We start from the raw sequence: 16,810 nt of genomic DNA on the forward strand, positions 1-16,810 counted from the left end.
CAACTTAACCCTTAATATTTGAAAGATCCTTGAAAAAATATATTCGTTACTAAACAAATCCCCAATATAAGTAGGGCCGTAGCGTAACCTACTGACGCCCTTGGTGGAGTCTCAGTTTTGCGCCCCTTTGGTGTTTACTTTGTCATGTCCCCGAAGAAAGACTTCAGATGTGAAGGTTTTAAGAATTCCACATATACTTCTCAATGCAACCAACCCAGGGACAACTTGACAGATATTGTTTGTTTCATATATGTACCACTGATTTGATGGTGGCGCTATAGTATGCCCTCTCTATACGAGTACCACGAACAACGAAATAGTTTCACGAGAAGAGCATGTTTCGTTACGTGTGTTATGAACGCCGTTAATGCAGCTAGAACAACATTTAGAAAAAGCGTATTCCAAAATGAGAATAAATTTATCCCTGGCTAGAAACTGTCAGCAGAATTACATAAATCTTTTTATAAATTTAGCTCGAAGTCGTTGTTTTTAGCAATCGGCTCTCTTCCTTCCTTTTTTTGGTTTCTTGTTGTGTGAAATGCGTAATCGGTAGGGTGGGTGCTCCTATAGTTGAGGTGTACCAATAGTTGCAGTAGTGGATTATACGCCTAACTAAAGTACCAACCATCAACAAATATTTTTTTATCGATTCATCGCACTAAAATTATGCGACAATAAAACAGTTATCCTTGAAATTTGCTCAAATAACTATTGAAAAAAAATGATTTTCTTAGAATTTTGAGCTCCCTTGCACCTATAGTTGATGTAGTGTACCTATAGTTGCAAGTCCCATAAGAAAGCAATGGGATTTGCAACAATAGGAACCGAAATTAGCGATTGCACCACTATTGGTACATGTGTTCCTATAGTGGTACAAGCGGTTTTGAATACATAAATTGGTTATTAAGCCATCTTTATATTTTTCCTATGAAGTAGGGACTGAAAGCTTTCGTTTAATGTATTAACATTGCCCATAGGTCTATTAATCGATTTTTTCCTTAAGCATGCGACTATTGGTACATCCACCCTAAATGCTTTTTTCTCAAGAAATATAAATGAAAAACATTTTGGTCAATGAAAGCAAATCACCAAGCCTAACAATTCGTGAACCTATGACATCTTGTTTCAAATTTAACAAAATATGAAGGATTTTCTACACATTTAGCAAAATTGGTTTTGGATAGAATTTGTGCGATTTTATCTGAATTCTGGCAGCAAACTGATGGTGCCCGGTTTTAGCAAGAATGCTATCAGTAATGTACTGTTATATTCGACTCCTGAAAGAGTTTTTTTTAAATTCTGTCTGGAAGATTTTGCGATGGTTTTGGTACGCATTTCATTAGAATTTTTTTCGTATTTTACTCGACTCCAGCCTGACAGAAACCTAATGTAACGGCTTCTACCGGAGGATTTCACGCCTAGGGAGATGTTGGTTCGATCCCGAAGATTTTCGAAAATTTCAATATAAGTGGAAGTGGCTCGATTTTGAAAGCCATCTTCTTGTATTTCTGAAAACGGACTTATTTATTTTTTTGGACTCCAAAATAGAATCTATGTTTCTGTTTAGGTATGGTGCAACGAGGACAGTTTCTAATTTGAACAGCGAATTAAATTTGGTGAGCGAATTAAATTAATGTTTAAATAGTTTACTTTTTACAGATATAGAAAATAATAAATGGGATTTTTGTTCCATTCGAATCGCCATGACATCACCAAATCACCACAAAATTTGCTTATGAGTTCAATATATGGGAGCTATCAAGTTGTCTCCGGGCTGAATACAACAAACGTTGTATAACATACCACTGACACAAACTCGATGAGCAGGTGTTTCAGCTCGTTGAAACAAAATCCTTTCGTGAATTAGCAGGGTCAAAATAATGTTGTAGTGCGCAAAAAAATTATCTTATTTTTCGTATAAAAATGTTGCTGACTTGATAAAACAGAGTCATTTGGAATGACATCCCTTGCGGACCCCCAGACTTACCACATATTTCCATGACTAATGACTATCTTTTGACTTGCCTTTCAATATCTCCTGTATCGAATATCTCCCTGTAATTTCTATCACTGCCTTCGTATTCTTTAAGTATTCACTTTTGCCGGCCTCTGGCCCGTGCATAAATAAGCTCTTCTGAAAAAAAACCAAGCTTCCGAATTCCCGTTTACAAATATTGGTTGAACTCAGTAGCTGAGCTTCTTCCAAAGATAATCCGCTAAGTATTCTAAAGGTTTGAAAGAACTGACGCAGACTTATTCAACAGTGACAGATAATCCGAAAATTCACCCAGATCAGCTCAGAATTGACGTTAGTAGCGACAAGGCTTGTATGAAGGACTACCGCGTCAACATGTCCGCTAACAAAGTTGAGATCGACAGTGGGGCCACCGATTCGAATTTGTGCGTGGATCCACTGAAGCACAAGGTTGGCTGTTTCAAGTTACCTTGGCTTCATTGAGCGACGGTTTTTCAATGGGAATCGCACTGTATTGAGCAAAATTGTGCATCCCTTCGAACTCGTACAGGTGGTGTTTGGTGTTTTATTACGTCTTCTTTGACGAGAATTGTCTGCTTATTCGGCTGTTTGTACCGCTCGTTCCTGTATTGCAGCATTGCACTAAACACAAGCAATAGGTCATTGTAGTAATAAAGTGCGGTGTGAGAGTTGCGCAGAGAATCATGAGGATGCCTCTTGCATTGGGAATGCTGTTAAATGAGTATACCTATTGTGGGGAGAGTCCATATGATCTACACACCAAAAAAATCTGAATTTTATCGTTGACGTAATTGCAAACATGACACAATTCAACAAACCGTAATTTACGAAATGACGGAACATTATCGTGTTCCGTTTAATTTTACATGAAACGTATACTTTACATGCGCAATAACATAAAATTACACTTCCTACCATTCAGAACAAACGCTGTATGTGGAGTAAAATTACATGATTTACGAAATTAAACGTCATGTAAAATTAAAATCAAACGTAAAACTAAGTCATTTTTGATGCTCGTATATGTCAGGGTCAGGAGACGTAAATTTACACTATTTTTTCTAGGTGTGTAGCACAAAACAGCGCCTGAGGAATCTATAGTTTCTTATCATTCTATATTGAAAAAAAAAATACCTTGGCAAATTTGTTTTACTGTAATATTTATTGAATTTATCATTTTGTGCAATTTGCTTATTCGACACGACACTTTACGTTTGCGTGAACGTTCCAATAGTATGTATATAAAGAATAAACCTACACACCTAGAAAAAATAGTGTAAATTTACGTCTCCTGACCCTGACATATACGAGCATCAAAAATGACTTAGTTTTACGTTTGATTTTAATTTCACATGACGTTTAATTTCGTAAATCATGTAATTTTACTCCACATACAGCGTTTGTTCTGAATGGTAGGAAGTGTAATTTTATTTCATCGCGCATGTAAAGTATATGTTTCATATAAAATAAAATGGAACACGGTAATGTTCCGTCATTTCGTAAATTACGGTTTGTTTAATTGTGTCATGTTTGCAATTACGTCAACGATAAAATTCAGATTTTTTTGGTGTGTACATCAATGAAACGGATTTCAATATCTAGTATCACTGTAAACAGGATGTGATACTACTGTTGTTAAAATGGTTACCCGTTGCAGGAATCTTTGAATAGCGGAACACATTGAAACACACCTTCTACTTTGGAGACGTTCATATCATCATTCCAGTAGATATGGACGGTAACACAAGTGAAGTACATCTACGCGATCTACCACTACATACTATTATAAGCGGTAGTGCCAAGTTCATGTCGAAATACGGATAGTTTTAGAGAAATTTAACTGTATAATTCTCAAACTGCCTACCAAATGCTCCTGTGTAGAAATATCTATACAATTGGACATTCTGCCGACGGATCAGCAATACATCCATACGCCATCCGTTTACCATCTTTTATCAGAATTTGAGAGGTCTTCGAACAACAACTAACACCTTGCATGTGATACTTTCCATCTGTGAGTACGGTTTTGTAGCGTTCACCGAGACTTGGTTGAATGATAGCTTTTTTATGCTAAACTGACTTCGAACTATACGCTTCATATATGCGATCGTAGCTCTCGTACCAGTACAACCAGCGCGGTGGCGGTGTTATGCTAGAGATAAAAAATCATTTGAACAACAGCACGATTTCCCTCATCGATGATGATAGCTTAGAACAAATAGTTGTCCAAGTCAAATTAAATACCGGCTCGCTCTAGATATGTACCGCTTATATTCCTCCCAACCCGGAAAGCGACTTATACGAACAGCACGCTTCATGCATACAGCAGCTAAACGATCGATCGGCTGAGTGAGATACTATTGTCGTGGTTGGAGATTATAACGTACCTCATTTGAACTGGCTACACGACAATGATATAGGTGCTTTTCTGCCCAACGATGCAACCTCTGAATGAGAAGTGTCTCTTGTTGAATGTGTTGTTTCTTCTGGACTGAAACAAATCAATTATCTCGAAAATCACAACAATAAATTACTAGATCTAGCTTTTGTTTTTTTGATTCACCGAACCTTCAAGATGGAGGATATCACCTGTCGGAAGAAGACTCGGTCCCCCGAGTACACGGAGAAGCAGATAGCGCGATCGTGAATCCGCAGTGCCGGTGGATGACGAAGAACTACCGCGGGACGTCTTTCGTGCTGGACGACGAAAGTTACTTTCCGCTCTCGAAAACCCATATTACAGTAAATGACAACTTATATTCCAGCGATAAATTGACCACGCCCTCCGAAGTAAAAAATAAATTTAAGCATAAATTTGAAAAAAAAAAAAGTTATGCTGTGCATATCGCCATATCGCACAGAGGGATTTCAAAGCCGTGGTTCAATCCGAGCGGTCTGGCCATCAATCAACAAGTTTACCAGGAGGAGTGTCTTGAAAAAATCGTCTGCCCTTCTTGAAGGAGCATCATGCGGATAGGAAGTACGTCTTCAGGCCGGACAAGGCGTCTTCTCATTATGCCAAGAAGATGCTGGAGTATCTTGAGCAGAAAAAGATACCGTACGTGCCGAAAGAAAGGTACCCGACCAACTTGCCCCAGTGCCGTCCCATTGTGGATTTTTTGGGCTCCCTCAGTTCCCTAGTGTACACAAGAATTGGCGGGTCAAGGATAAGAAGCAGTTGACCACCAGGATCCGGAATTGTATCTAGAAGATGGACGCCATGTACTATCCAGCGCTCTTATGAGAGCATCGCGACTAAGCTGCGTCGTACGGCTGACCAGGGTCTCTTTTTCAATGTTCATTGACGTTTTTCGAAGAATCAACATTATATTTTTATAAAAAATATTGGATTCGCTGAAAGTTTTTTTTGATTTTTAACTACATGACTGAAAAAATTCTCATTTTTGATTGAACACTCGTTAAATCCTTCTGTTCGTTCGTCAACCGTCGTAGGAGCTCGAAAGAATACCTCTTAATGTTCAGTATAAAGGAAAAACAGCTGACATGTCAACGGATGCCGCAAACATGTTCTTGTCGTTCTTTTAAAGCGTGTTAAGTAATAACTCACCACCTTTGTTGGAGTCATACCTGAGCACTTTGCCGCTGCTCAACCTCAATTTTTCTCCTATTATTTTCTCTTGTGAGGATGTTCTCGTCAAGTTGCAGTTACACGATCATTTACCACCATCGTTCATCTAAAAATGTGTGGACTCTCTCGCATTGCCTGTGTCCGCTATCTTCAATCGATCGTGTCTCCTAGTTACTGGAAATTTTTTGCTATCACACCTGTCCACAAGAATGGTAGCGTTCATGACGTGAAAAACTATCGTGCGATATCGGTCGTCAGTTGCCTCCCGAAGGTATTTGAACGTTTCTCATACGACATCGTTAGTCAGTCCGTGCGTCACGTCATCAACGATCTACAAACATTTTTATTTTGACTATATGTAGTCACATTTTTAAGCCCGTGCGATATTAAGCCTGTTCAAATGACCCTGCCACTTCCAGTTTTTCGATCAGTATACTTCACATCCTTGCTCTCACTTGAGTTCTATGGCTCTAATTTTTCATATCTTTTCCTACCCAGTAATCTTTAGCTAATTGAATATCTTATGGCTTATGTATTAACCACCATCGACAAACCTTACAAGCGAAAAGTTGATTCTATTTATGTAAACTTGTCAAAGACCTTCGACCGTGTCCCGCATCGCCTTGCTGAAGATAAGCATAAACGCATTGGATTGCCGGATTAACAGATTGGATTGGTTCACATCTCACAGGACGAAGGGCTATTGTACGATTCGGAGACACACTTTCTACGCCTGTTGAAATCTTTTCTGATGTGTCACAGGGCAGCCATCTTGGGCCACTGCTCTTTATTTTGTTTATAAATGATCTTGGCACGGTTTTGAAATCTCCGAAATCTATGTTTACTGATGTCAGCCAACGTACACCGTAACTTCGTCGTCAAAGATTTGGGAGTTCCTGTTTGGGCTCCTTATCATCGTGTCCACATTAACAGCATTGAGAAGGTGCAGACATACATCATCAGGTATGCTCTTCGCCGTTTACCTTGGATCGACCCAGTTCGTTTGCCACCATATGTGTAACGTTTGATTCGTTTGAGTTACATTTCCGGCCAACTCAACAAAGTGGTAGCGAGAAAAACGCGGTTACTGTTTTCATCGCGTTCTTTGCAAACCTGAGAAGCGTTGCAGTAGAATTGGAAATTTAAAAATTTAGATAGTATCTAAGCAGAAGCTTTTTCAATAAATAATGTAACCCTATGTAGTAATCAAGTAATACTCGGTTTATCGTAAAAATCGAAAAAGATTGAACACGATTTTGCGAAACTGTAAAGAATTTCTCTAGTTGAACGTATTGGCCTTCTGTCACTGTTACTTTTAACGCGTTGTTTTATCCCTACATGCTATCCACAAACACAGTACAACCAAGGTGACATTTAATTAATGTGCCAAATAATTTCTACCATCTCACTTGCAGTTTTACAGTCCAATTCGATGAAGAGTATAATTGGCGATTACGTCATTCTAATTGGCGTGCAAATGATCGTGCATAGACGGCTCTTTGACGTCTGTTTCCCTAGTAGGCGATCGCGGAGCCATATAATTGACGAACGTGATCGGCGTGACGATGCAGCTAACCGGCAAGTGCGATTGAATCGCGTTGTGATACCTATATAGAACTGTTCAATAGCAGTAAGAAATTTTAACGATGATGGGCGTTGCATGATTTTTTTCGTCGTATTGGTTAGTTTAGTATGTAATCAGTTGGCAGGTAAAACTTATACACTATCTTTCTAATTCGATTCATTACTGCTACCAAACAATTGATTCTTTAAATATTTAGTTACGCTTCGACAGCGGACTTGCTCTACAGACATCGGTACTGTCATTCGTTTTCAACTGAAGATCTTCAAAATGTTGCCAATCGTCAAACAAAACCAAAGTTGAGAGAGATCTATCTATATGTCTTAGTTTCCTTAATAAAACGCCACCAAACAGTGGAACACAGTGTATTGGCGGGCCGATACATTTGAATCATTTCCTGGTATATTCGGCTCATATGAAATATATGGGTTTCTATAATCTCATTTCCTTATGATTGTGCAATAAAACAACCTATCTAATGCAATTTCATGAAATGCTTCCATTCTGACACAGGTACTGGAGACTTTTCCGATGACATATTGGTCAACTCAATATAGACCCATCATGCGACATATCAAACTCAATAAAATAATTTATTTTAACACGAAAACACAATTTCTCATGAATCGTTTCCAGATACCTTCTGAGGAGTCCAACAGCAGGTTCTCAGAATTGCAATACAATCATTCTATGAAATCAGAAGGAATCTTGCGCAGAATTTTGACTAGAGATGGGCAAATTGGTTCAGTTTCGATTGGGAATCGTGTCTGATTCTTTCGCGAAAATCGGCTTTTTTGTACATTCAATGATATATTTGAGAAGATTTTGGAAATACCCCTTTAAAATTGATATTGAGAAATTTTTTTGCACCACATACACAAATGAGGGATCATACATAAGTTATGTAATGCAAAAATTGTCCGAAATCGACTCCCTCCTTCCCCATGTAACAAATTGTCACAAATTTATTTATCCCCCTCCCCTAGTATGTAACAAATTCTTTACGAAAAATTATTTTTCTGTTATGTAACTTTCTAGCTTACTCCCGTTCCCCCATATTCCACATTTTGTCGTAACACCCCCTTCTCCTCCCTCCCCCCTTAAAGTGTTACGTAAGTTATGAATGGTCCCCAAGTGCTCTATTGTTTAAAGCGCTTATATATGTTTATCGATACATATGATTCATGATCATGGTAAGTAGGCATAACTAACTTACTTCATTTGTTTGCATCTTTTCAGGATCATAATGCGCAATCACTCCGTCAGTGAATCACAACTCTATAAAAATTAATCATGGTTTATTCACTTTATTTTTAGATTCAAATCTTTTGAAAGATTCGTGATTGAGTCGCGTATCTTTAATTCTGACACGTCCTTTAGCCATCGCTAATGACTAGATTCGAGACAGTCGATTTAAATACCCAAAAATCTACAGATTTATCAAGAATCATTGTTCCCAAAATTGCGTGTATGTGCATATCAAACGAGGCGTGTATATTGTATTTCTAGTACAAATAAAAACTCAACTGATAATTATTGAAAACCCAACTGATTGCATTATTTGTTTTCTGTATTTTCAGCTCGACGTCAGATTCAACAAATACAATCGTCTCGTCGAATCAATGTAGTTTCTCCCGATCTCTATTGTCTTGCACTATCCCGGTAGCTGCACTCATTCAAACTCAGGTGAAATAAGTCTATTTTTTCACAATACAACGATTTAGCCCGATGACAAAATGAAAACGCTCTTAAACAATATCATAAAAGCATCGTGCGCCTCCATGATCGCCTCACCGTGCACCAGGAGTACACGCACGGTAACTCAATGTTGTAGGGTAGGTACCTGTTTGATGAATGAACGCGTGCATCGCCTACTGGTGCTGTTTTGTTTTCCCAGCTAGCGCCAGTTCGGTAGTGTACCAGAGGTTGAAAAGTCCTGGTAAGTAGGTAGCATCAGTGGGTGTTCACGCTGGAACAGGTGACATGCGCACTACCAACCAAAAAAAACTGAGCAAAAGAGCATGAGCGTTGTGAGAGTTTTCGGGTCGTGTGCAGGTTCGATAATTAGCAGGACACTAGGATGGTTAGTTGTGAATGAACGATAAGCGCGTTCGGACGACAGTATTTTTTATCAGCGGGCGTGTGTTTCAATTCGACAAGTGGTGTGAAGCTAGGGCCAGTAAACTTGTTTGCATTTTTTCACTCATCGTTATGGCTAGTCCGCCGTTTCAATTTGGATGGTAATCGTTAATAGGGAGCGAAAAGTTTTGTAACAGCGCGTATACACGAAAACAACAAAAGTAAAGAAGGAAGCTACCAAGAAAGAAAATTAAGTTCGGAAAATCAATTTCATTGTGGTGAGGCAATCGGTAGTGATGATGTGTTCCCAAGCATAAAGAATTGATGATGATGATGATGACGATGAGAGGAAAAAGGGACTCCTTATGAATAGAATCTCGTTGTTTATCTCACGTACGAACTGTTAAGATTTTCTTTTCTACGTTTCAAGGCAAATTTATAGTGATTCCTTTTGAAATAGGATTTTGAGACGTGCCGGATTGAAGTTCAGATATTTTGGCCGCACTTGCAGGGAAAATAGGAAGGAGTAGTATAGCTGAGTGAACCGGAAACCCTTTATTTATCTACACATGTTGTGAGGGAAGAAATAATATAAGGTAATCTTTATCAACCTGTCAGCTTTTCTGGCATTGCAAATCTGGTACAATACAGATTGAATGGATATTTGTGGGATGCACTGATGGAAGTGTATATGTGAGACATAATAAATCAAATATAAAGAGCTTTTCGACGCGACGAATGAATTGAACCATGTGGATACAGTGACAGTGCAGTGCATCGTCCCGTATCTTGGTCTGCCTGTGTGAAGGATCAAATGGCGAGTCACTCGATTATCCAACACGCCAACATAGGACTTTAATGTGTTCGGAGTGACACCATCATCGGCAGCAGTCATCGTCATGGGAAAATAGCATTTTCATTCATGTTTCAGCCTTGATGCCAGTTTGTGACTGGTATGTAGCCAAATTTTAAAGACCACCCTTGATGCGTGGGAAGCTAAGAGCATTATACCCACATTCGCGACATTCGTAAAACCATACACGTTCCCCGTGCGTAGCTCTAGTGGAACCACATCCGGGTGATTAGTGAGTGATTGTTATCGAATCAGATGCAAGGAATAACACACTTTTCAGGGACTCATGGTTTGCAGCAAGTGAGAGAGGAGCGTATGCGAGAATTGTGGGTCGCGTCGTGGACATCAGTCTACCTCGCTGGCGTTCATATTTCACTCGGTGTCTAAAGCAATCTCTTCCTGCAACCATTACCCTAGGAGCGTGTGTGGAATAACTGGAGTAAGCAAAGTCCCTCCAGAGTATTCATTCTACGAATACAGGAATTATTAAACGTGTAACCAATATGAAGTGAAGCATAAAATGTGAAGTGCATGTGTGCAGTGTAGAAGACCATTGGCTTTAGAAGAAATATTACTTCCATAATTTGATATGGGATTTGTCCAAGTGTAACGTCTGTCAAGAAAAATAATCAGAATGTTTCGTTGGGAGTTGAAAACTGATAGCTGAGTAAAAGAAAAAAGTGTTCAGTGCATCACCAGTGGTAATAAAATAGCAAATTACCAATCACAGAAGAGGCTTCCCATATCACTCACACGCAACAAAGAGGAAAAATAAATAAGCGTACCATGGGTTGTGAACTATCAAAATTAGCCGGTGGTAGCGGCGGAGGCTGCTCCAAGGGCAATGTCCCTAGTCTAGATGCATGCGGACCACCACCGACTGACAGTCGATTACCGCTCACTGCCAAGCAAAAGTACACCATGGTGGCCTCGTGGAAAGGAATCAGTCGGGCTATGGAGACCACAGGGATTGACATGTTCATCAAGTAAGTAAATGTAGAACAACACAATTTACGCATCGTTGTGTACGTTATTGTCAACCAAAATAATCCTCAACTTCCCAGTGTCATTGTATTGTCAAACAGAATAAGCCTCACCTTCCTATAAATTAAAGAAAAACCTTCCGCCTGTGAATTGCATGTTAGATGATGGCACAATTTCTGAACTCGATCAACAAAAGGACGATTACTTCCACGTAAAAAGAGGCGTTTATATTATTTACAACAACTTCCCATAAGTACCATTGTTCAGGAAAATGTTGCTTCTAGTTATATTATACATTGTGTCCAACGAACGAGTGAAAAGACAAAAATTCGAAACTTTCGGGAAAAGGGAGAAAAAGTTGGGAATTCGCCGCATTTGAAAAATAGATAAAAAATATTCACCTGGTACGCAGCCCCTATATCAGATCAATCAACAACTTGAAAAGTACATTTTTTTTTAAATCAACTATACCGTCTTCAATGCCGGAGAGTTAGAAAAAAATGGCCTTGGTGCAACATTTCGTGGAACTGACTTTCTTTTTTCAGTTCGCTCCCAGTTGGGGCATTAAGTAATATGTCGTTTTTGGTCTAAGCTAACGTTAATGATACGTAGACGATTCATTCAGTTTTTAGTACGTATAATAATGCTAAAACTTATTTTGTGAAATTGAATTAATGCGTGTTTACGGTTTCGTGGAAAATTAATTATAAATGCTCTCCGGTTTTAAACGTTAGACATATTGATTTAGTGGATCTGACTTTCGCTATACGAATGATATTTTACAATCTCTACATAGAAGCAAGAACAAAATTGCTCTCAAAATTTAATTATGTAAAGATACATTAAAGTGCAAAATATTAATTAATTCACCTCAAAACTATATTCATCGCGATGACCGACATGTTTTTATAAATAAATGGATTGCTGCTGATTTTGGCTACGACTTATGGAACAACTTATATCTATATACCCTTTCAATAATTCTGAAAATAGTTTTGAATTACGTGCGATAACCAACATGTTTTCTTACATCACTGGTTCTGGAAGAATATATTATATTTTCTGAAATTAATGCATTAGTATGAACATTTCACCTATTGAGCAAATAAGACCGTTACAAATTCACCACATTCTTCCCTTTAAAATCGCTGAAAAAGTAAGGGGGCGAATCATTTTTTTAAATAACCGAAATAAAAATAAATCGGCAACATTTCATAAAACAACAACAACCTTCATATAATTTTGCTTTTCGACACTGCACAAGGGCGCCAACCTTAGGGTGGTGATCTGCTTTTTAAAATAAGTGAGGTTAGTTAACGGTTCCCAACCTAAGTCTAACCAATTCTTCACTAAGTTCAATCTCGGGTTGAAATGTCACATGGATTTTGGTGTTCCTGGAAGCGTTGGAAACTCTTTGTTTCTTCTGAATTCGGAATAACTTCTTTATGTGCAGCATCTAAGCTATTTGAAAAGATTGTTTTGGATTTCATCACCCATGACTGCTCTGATTTCATATCCGAGACCCAGGACGGGTTCATGCCGAAACGATCAATTTCTACTAACTTAATATCGTACACATCCTTCATCATCCGTCCCTTGCAAGCAAGATTACAAGTAGACGCCATACACACCGACTTTTCGGCAGCCTTCGATAAGATCAACCACCATATAACTTTTTCTAAACTAGACAGGCTTGGATTCTGCAGCTCTTTTTTGGATTTGCTTCACTTCTATCAATCTGGACAGGAAATGGTTGTAAAAATTGGAGACTGCACGACCTCTCCATTTACTGCCAGCTCTGGGGTTCGTCAGGGTAGTCATCTTAGACCTTTCATATTCTTGCTCTGCTCAACAACTTTAGACTAGTCTTTAGACTAGTCCATCAGTTCGATATATTCATAAATTGACGTCATGGCGACAGGATGCAACTGAATGCTTCTAAATGCTCAGTCATCTCTTTCAACAGCAAACATTCGATGATCAAATGGTCGGTGTTAGGTCAGACCGGACTAAGTGACAGTGCATTGATTTCGATAAAAACGCGTTTAAAGTTTGAATCGCAGCATCCTTTACATTATAATTGGAAAATATTTTATACCATAATTCTTGTTTATTGTTTCATATTTCAAATCTGGTAAAAGTGAAATGTAGATGAAGAAATTTTTTATCCAGTGCTGTCATTAACTCATTTTTTGATGTTTTGCGATTTGGTCTGGTCTGACTTAACACCGACCAAATCCGACTAAAATATTTCTCAGAGTGTTCTTCAACGTGAATCGCCCATGAAGGACTTAGGATTTTGTTAGATTCAAAACTGAATTTTAAAGAACACATAGAATACACCATTTCCAAAGCTTCCAAACTTTTAGGATTTATTTTTCGTGTTACAAGATAATCAGTTGATGTACACTGTTTAAAAGCGTTATATCGTTCTACGCTTGAATATGCAGCTGTTGTTTGGGCACCTTATTATTAAAACGATTATCCAATTCACACTTCGACGATTTCCATGGAGATACTCTCTAAATCTCCCGTCCTACCCTGATCGCTGTAGGCTCATTGATCTTGATCTCCTATCTATTCGTCGGTATGTTTCAATCACGAATTGACTGCCCTGATCTTCTCCAGTTATCGGATTTCGACAACCGTCGTCGTAGCCTTCAATCCCATCCATTATTTCGTCTTCTTATTGCCAGAACGAATTAAGAGCCATTCGCCAGTAGAGGAAGACTTGACCAAGCGCAAAATTCTATTTTTGGCTATGGTGTCTTCTATTCGATTCTTAAAATTTTTTCAAAAATATTTTTATACTTGTTTCGATCCCTTAAGGTAATTTTAAAAGCTTGGTATGAAAAATCGTTTCCTTACAGAAAAGATTACGTGATCAATAAATTTGCATTAAATTATGTAATTTTTTATCAAACTTCGTATGGACATATCTACTCGACTACTAATTACTATTAATGTACTAATATATCATCTTAATCTTTGTGAAGCGGTGAAATGATTTTACATAAATTGGAACATTGGAATAATTATTATTAGAATTTGAATAGCATTGAGCGCAATGACTAATGTTGGGGGATTTGACCAAGCTTTTATGGGGAGACTTGACCAAGTGGCAATTAGCTGAAGAAAGATACAAAATTCCTGATATTTATTATGCTTTGGTATCTACTGTTGATGTTATTCACGCCATTAAAAAATCCCGCCTCAAACATAAGTCTTTATATTTTAGTATTATTAAACAAAATTAGCAATAGTAGCACTGATTTCGTGATGTGTGAACACACAATACATAAAAAGAAATGCATTAAAAATCGATGCAACCTTTTTATATTTTTTACTGCTACCTAAGGATCTCGACAATATGGAAAAAAATAATTACAGTATGTTTTATGTCATTATTTTTTGTTATGATTTTTGTTATGATTTCAATGACTTTTGAGGGATTGAAGGCCTTTTTGAAGATTTATGCAGTTTTAGCTGAAAACCTGGTCAAGTCTCCCCATGTTCCCCTATGTGCCGTTTATTCCCACGTCTTTGACATTAATCCTGCCCGTACCGTCAAGGTAGCTTTTGTCCATATTTTAGTTATGTATAGTTAAAGATAAGGAGGATTTATGCCTGCTGGAAAAAGGGTTTGAATGAAACCTAGTTCCAGGGGGCTTTTTCCTGCTCCAAATAAAACAACTAAAAAAATAAAATAATAAATAGAACTGACCAGGTGCTGTTTGCTTCGGATTTGTGGCAGAACTTTTTCTTGCAGGTATATTTAGCGGAGTTTCAAAAGTGAAAAAAATGTTACGGAGACTCATTTGCTTGTAATTAGTGCAATAATGCATGCATGACGCGCGGCACAAATAACCGATCATGTAGACGATCCTTGTCGAAGAAGACGCAAAGCAGTCTCGCCAAAAGGTCACCCGACACTAGTTTGAAAGTCCATTGAGATTGTCACTCAAAAGCTTTGCTCATTGGTGCAAGGGGTCATGGAAACAGACCATCTCGTCCTTCAGTAGATCCATGCATGCCAAGTTCGAATCGATAACTACACCATCGATCTCAACTTTGTGAGCGGGCATGTAAACGCGTTAGTTCTTCATGAATTTTTTGTTGCCAGTAATGCCACGTGAATGGCTCCCAAAATAGCTCATGCTCAAACGTGACTTTGCTGGCACTTTTAAGAGTGTTGTACTAGATATAATAATGCCAGTTTTAGAAGGTTAACAATCGTGGATGTTTTCAATATATTTGTAAAAAGATAATGAGAGAAAAATCAATCTCAACTCGTGTTCATCGAATCTCAGTTACCAGTTTCCAGTGCAGACTTAGATTTTTTTCCTTGTTAGCGGGACGTTTTCAGCTTCACTGATAATAGCTGAGGTTCGTTTGGTCTGATCCTTCGAATACCTTTGTCGACCAAAACATGTTATCATTCCATCATTGAATGTGAAATAATCCCAGTGAATTATTGGCTTAAATATATTATATATAACGGCTTATCTTGGGCTTAAAATTTATGAGAGGAATTTCTCTGTCACATAAGATTTTAAAAGACTTTTCTCTGAATTGTTACTAAAAAGGAATAATTTACTATAAATTACTTTTTTTGACTTTGATTGCTCTTAACCCCAAATTGTTGATATTTACTCCGGCACTCGCGCCGTTGTATTCAATGCAACACCTTCAGAAAATCTGGCAAAATCTTCTTTTAGCACCAGCGGCTGTTCATTCGGGGAGCCATTCGCGCGAGTACCGGAGGGTTAATCCGAACACATTATACATTTTTGTTACGGACACTTCAATACCTTTCGAATGGTGGGTCGATTGTGTTAATCGGAAGATTTATTCCCAAGACTGCAAAAAGTGACAAAAACAGGTTTTTCAAAAAGCTCAAAAACGATTTTAGGACAAGGAAAATGGATATGATTTCCGAGCTCAGCGACCCAAAATTTACATAGAAAACGCCTTTTTTCTTAGCTTACTGCAATCACCCCAAAATTGGTATACTAGTGTAATAGAAGAGGGGGCCTAGTTTGCGGAAGGCGTAAGTTGGCAGAGATCCTTTGGCTTCGTTTGTATTAAAAATCTCTCGTTTTTTACTACAAATTATGTAAAATATGTTTTCTTATGTTGCATTTCATTTTGTTTTCTAAAAATCATGGGTGACAGTTTACGAACGTAATAAACGAATTTTCTTAATTTTGTGGAGTTTGTGTTATTTCCGTTGAGTTTAATTCTATTACGTGAAAGATAATATTTTTCAATAGTGCACAATCTACTTAAATAAAAGAAATGAAAATTCCGCCAACCAGCACCGGACTCCCCTAGTCTTTCGAATCAAATAGATCAAATTTATCTATTGAAAATCGGGTTCGGATCGGACACGGTTTTTAATTTATTTTAATTTGGGTGCGAGTCGGCTTCGTGTCGGGCTCGGGTCGGGTACGGGTAGGGTTCGGGTCGGGTTCGGATTTGTTTTACAGGCCCGGGTCCGGATTTTGTATATTTATAAAATCCGGGTACGGGTCGGGTTCAGGTAAGAAGACCACGCTACGGCTCTGAATACGAATATGAATAATGGAAGACGTTCGTCGGTCGCACGGGTTTTTGTGTTCGCGAAAGGAAGGACCAACCTGTGAATTGTCAAACAAACGACTCATGGAAAAGCTAATACAGATTGATTTCTGAATCGATTCCACTTCAAACGCAACAATCGATGAA

At 38.2% G+C, this 16,810-nt stretch overlaps 2 protein-coding genes across 12 annotated transcripts in view; one reads left to right on the forward strand and one right to left on the reverse strand.

Annotated features, from left to right (window-relative positions):
• LOC131692760 (uncharacterized) overlaps window positions 1-16,810 on the reverse strand; it is a 123,302-nt gene that overhangs the window by 31,935 nt on the left and 74,557 nt on the right. The gene's annotated exons all lie outside the window — the stretch shown is intronic.
• Window positions 9,234-16,810, forward strand: part of LOC131692765 (neuroglobin-like) — a 48,902-nt gene continuing 41,325 nt past the window's right edge. Inside the window, exons 1-2 of one of the 10 annotated variants that reach the window (XM_058980017.1) lie at window positions 9,234-9,842; window positions 10,380-11,085. In XM_058980017.1, coding sequence (XP_058836000.1) covers window positions 10,886-11,085 — 200 coding nt within the window. In that variant the 5' untranslated portion in view covers window positions 9,234-9,842; window positions 10,380-10,885. Of the gene's footprint in view, window positions 11,086-16,810 lie in introns of all 10 variants that reach the window. The other 9 variants (XM_058980019.1, XM_058980020.1, XM_058980015.1 and 6 more) reach the window with 9 other exon arrangements.

This window comes from Topomyia yanbarensis, chromosome 3 (assembly GCF_030247195.1).
Source record: "Topomyia yanbarensis strain Yona2022 chromosome 3, ASM3024719v1, whole genome shotgun sequence".
NCBI lineage: Eukaryota > Metazoa > Arthropoda > Insecta > Diptera > Culicidae > Topomyia > Topomyia yanbarensis.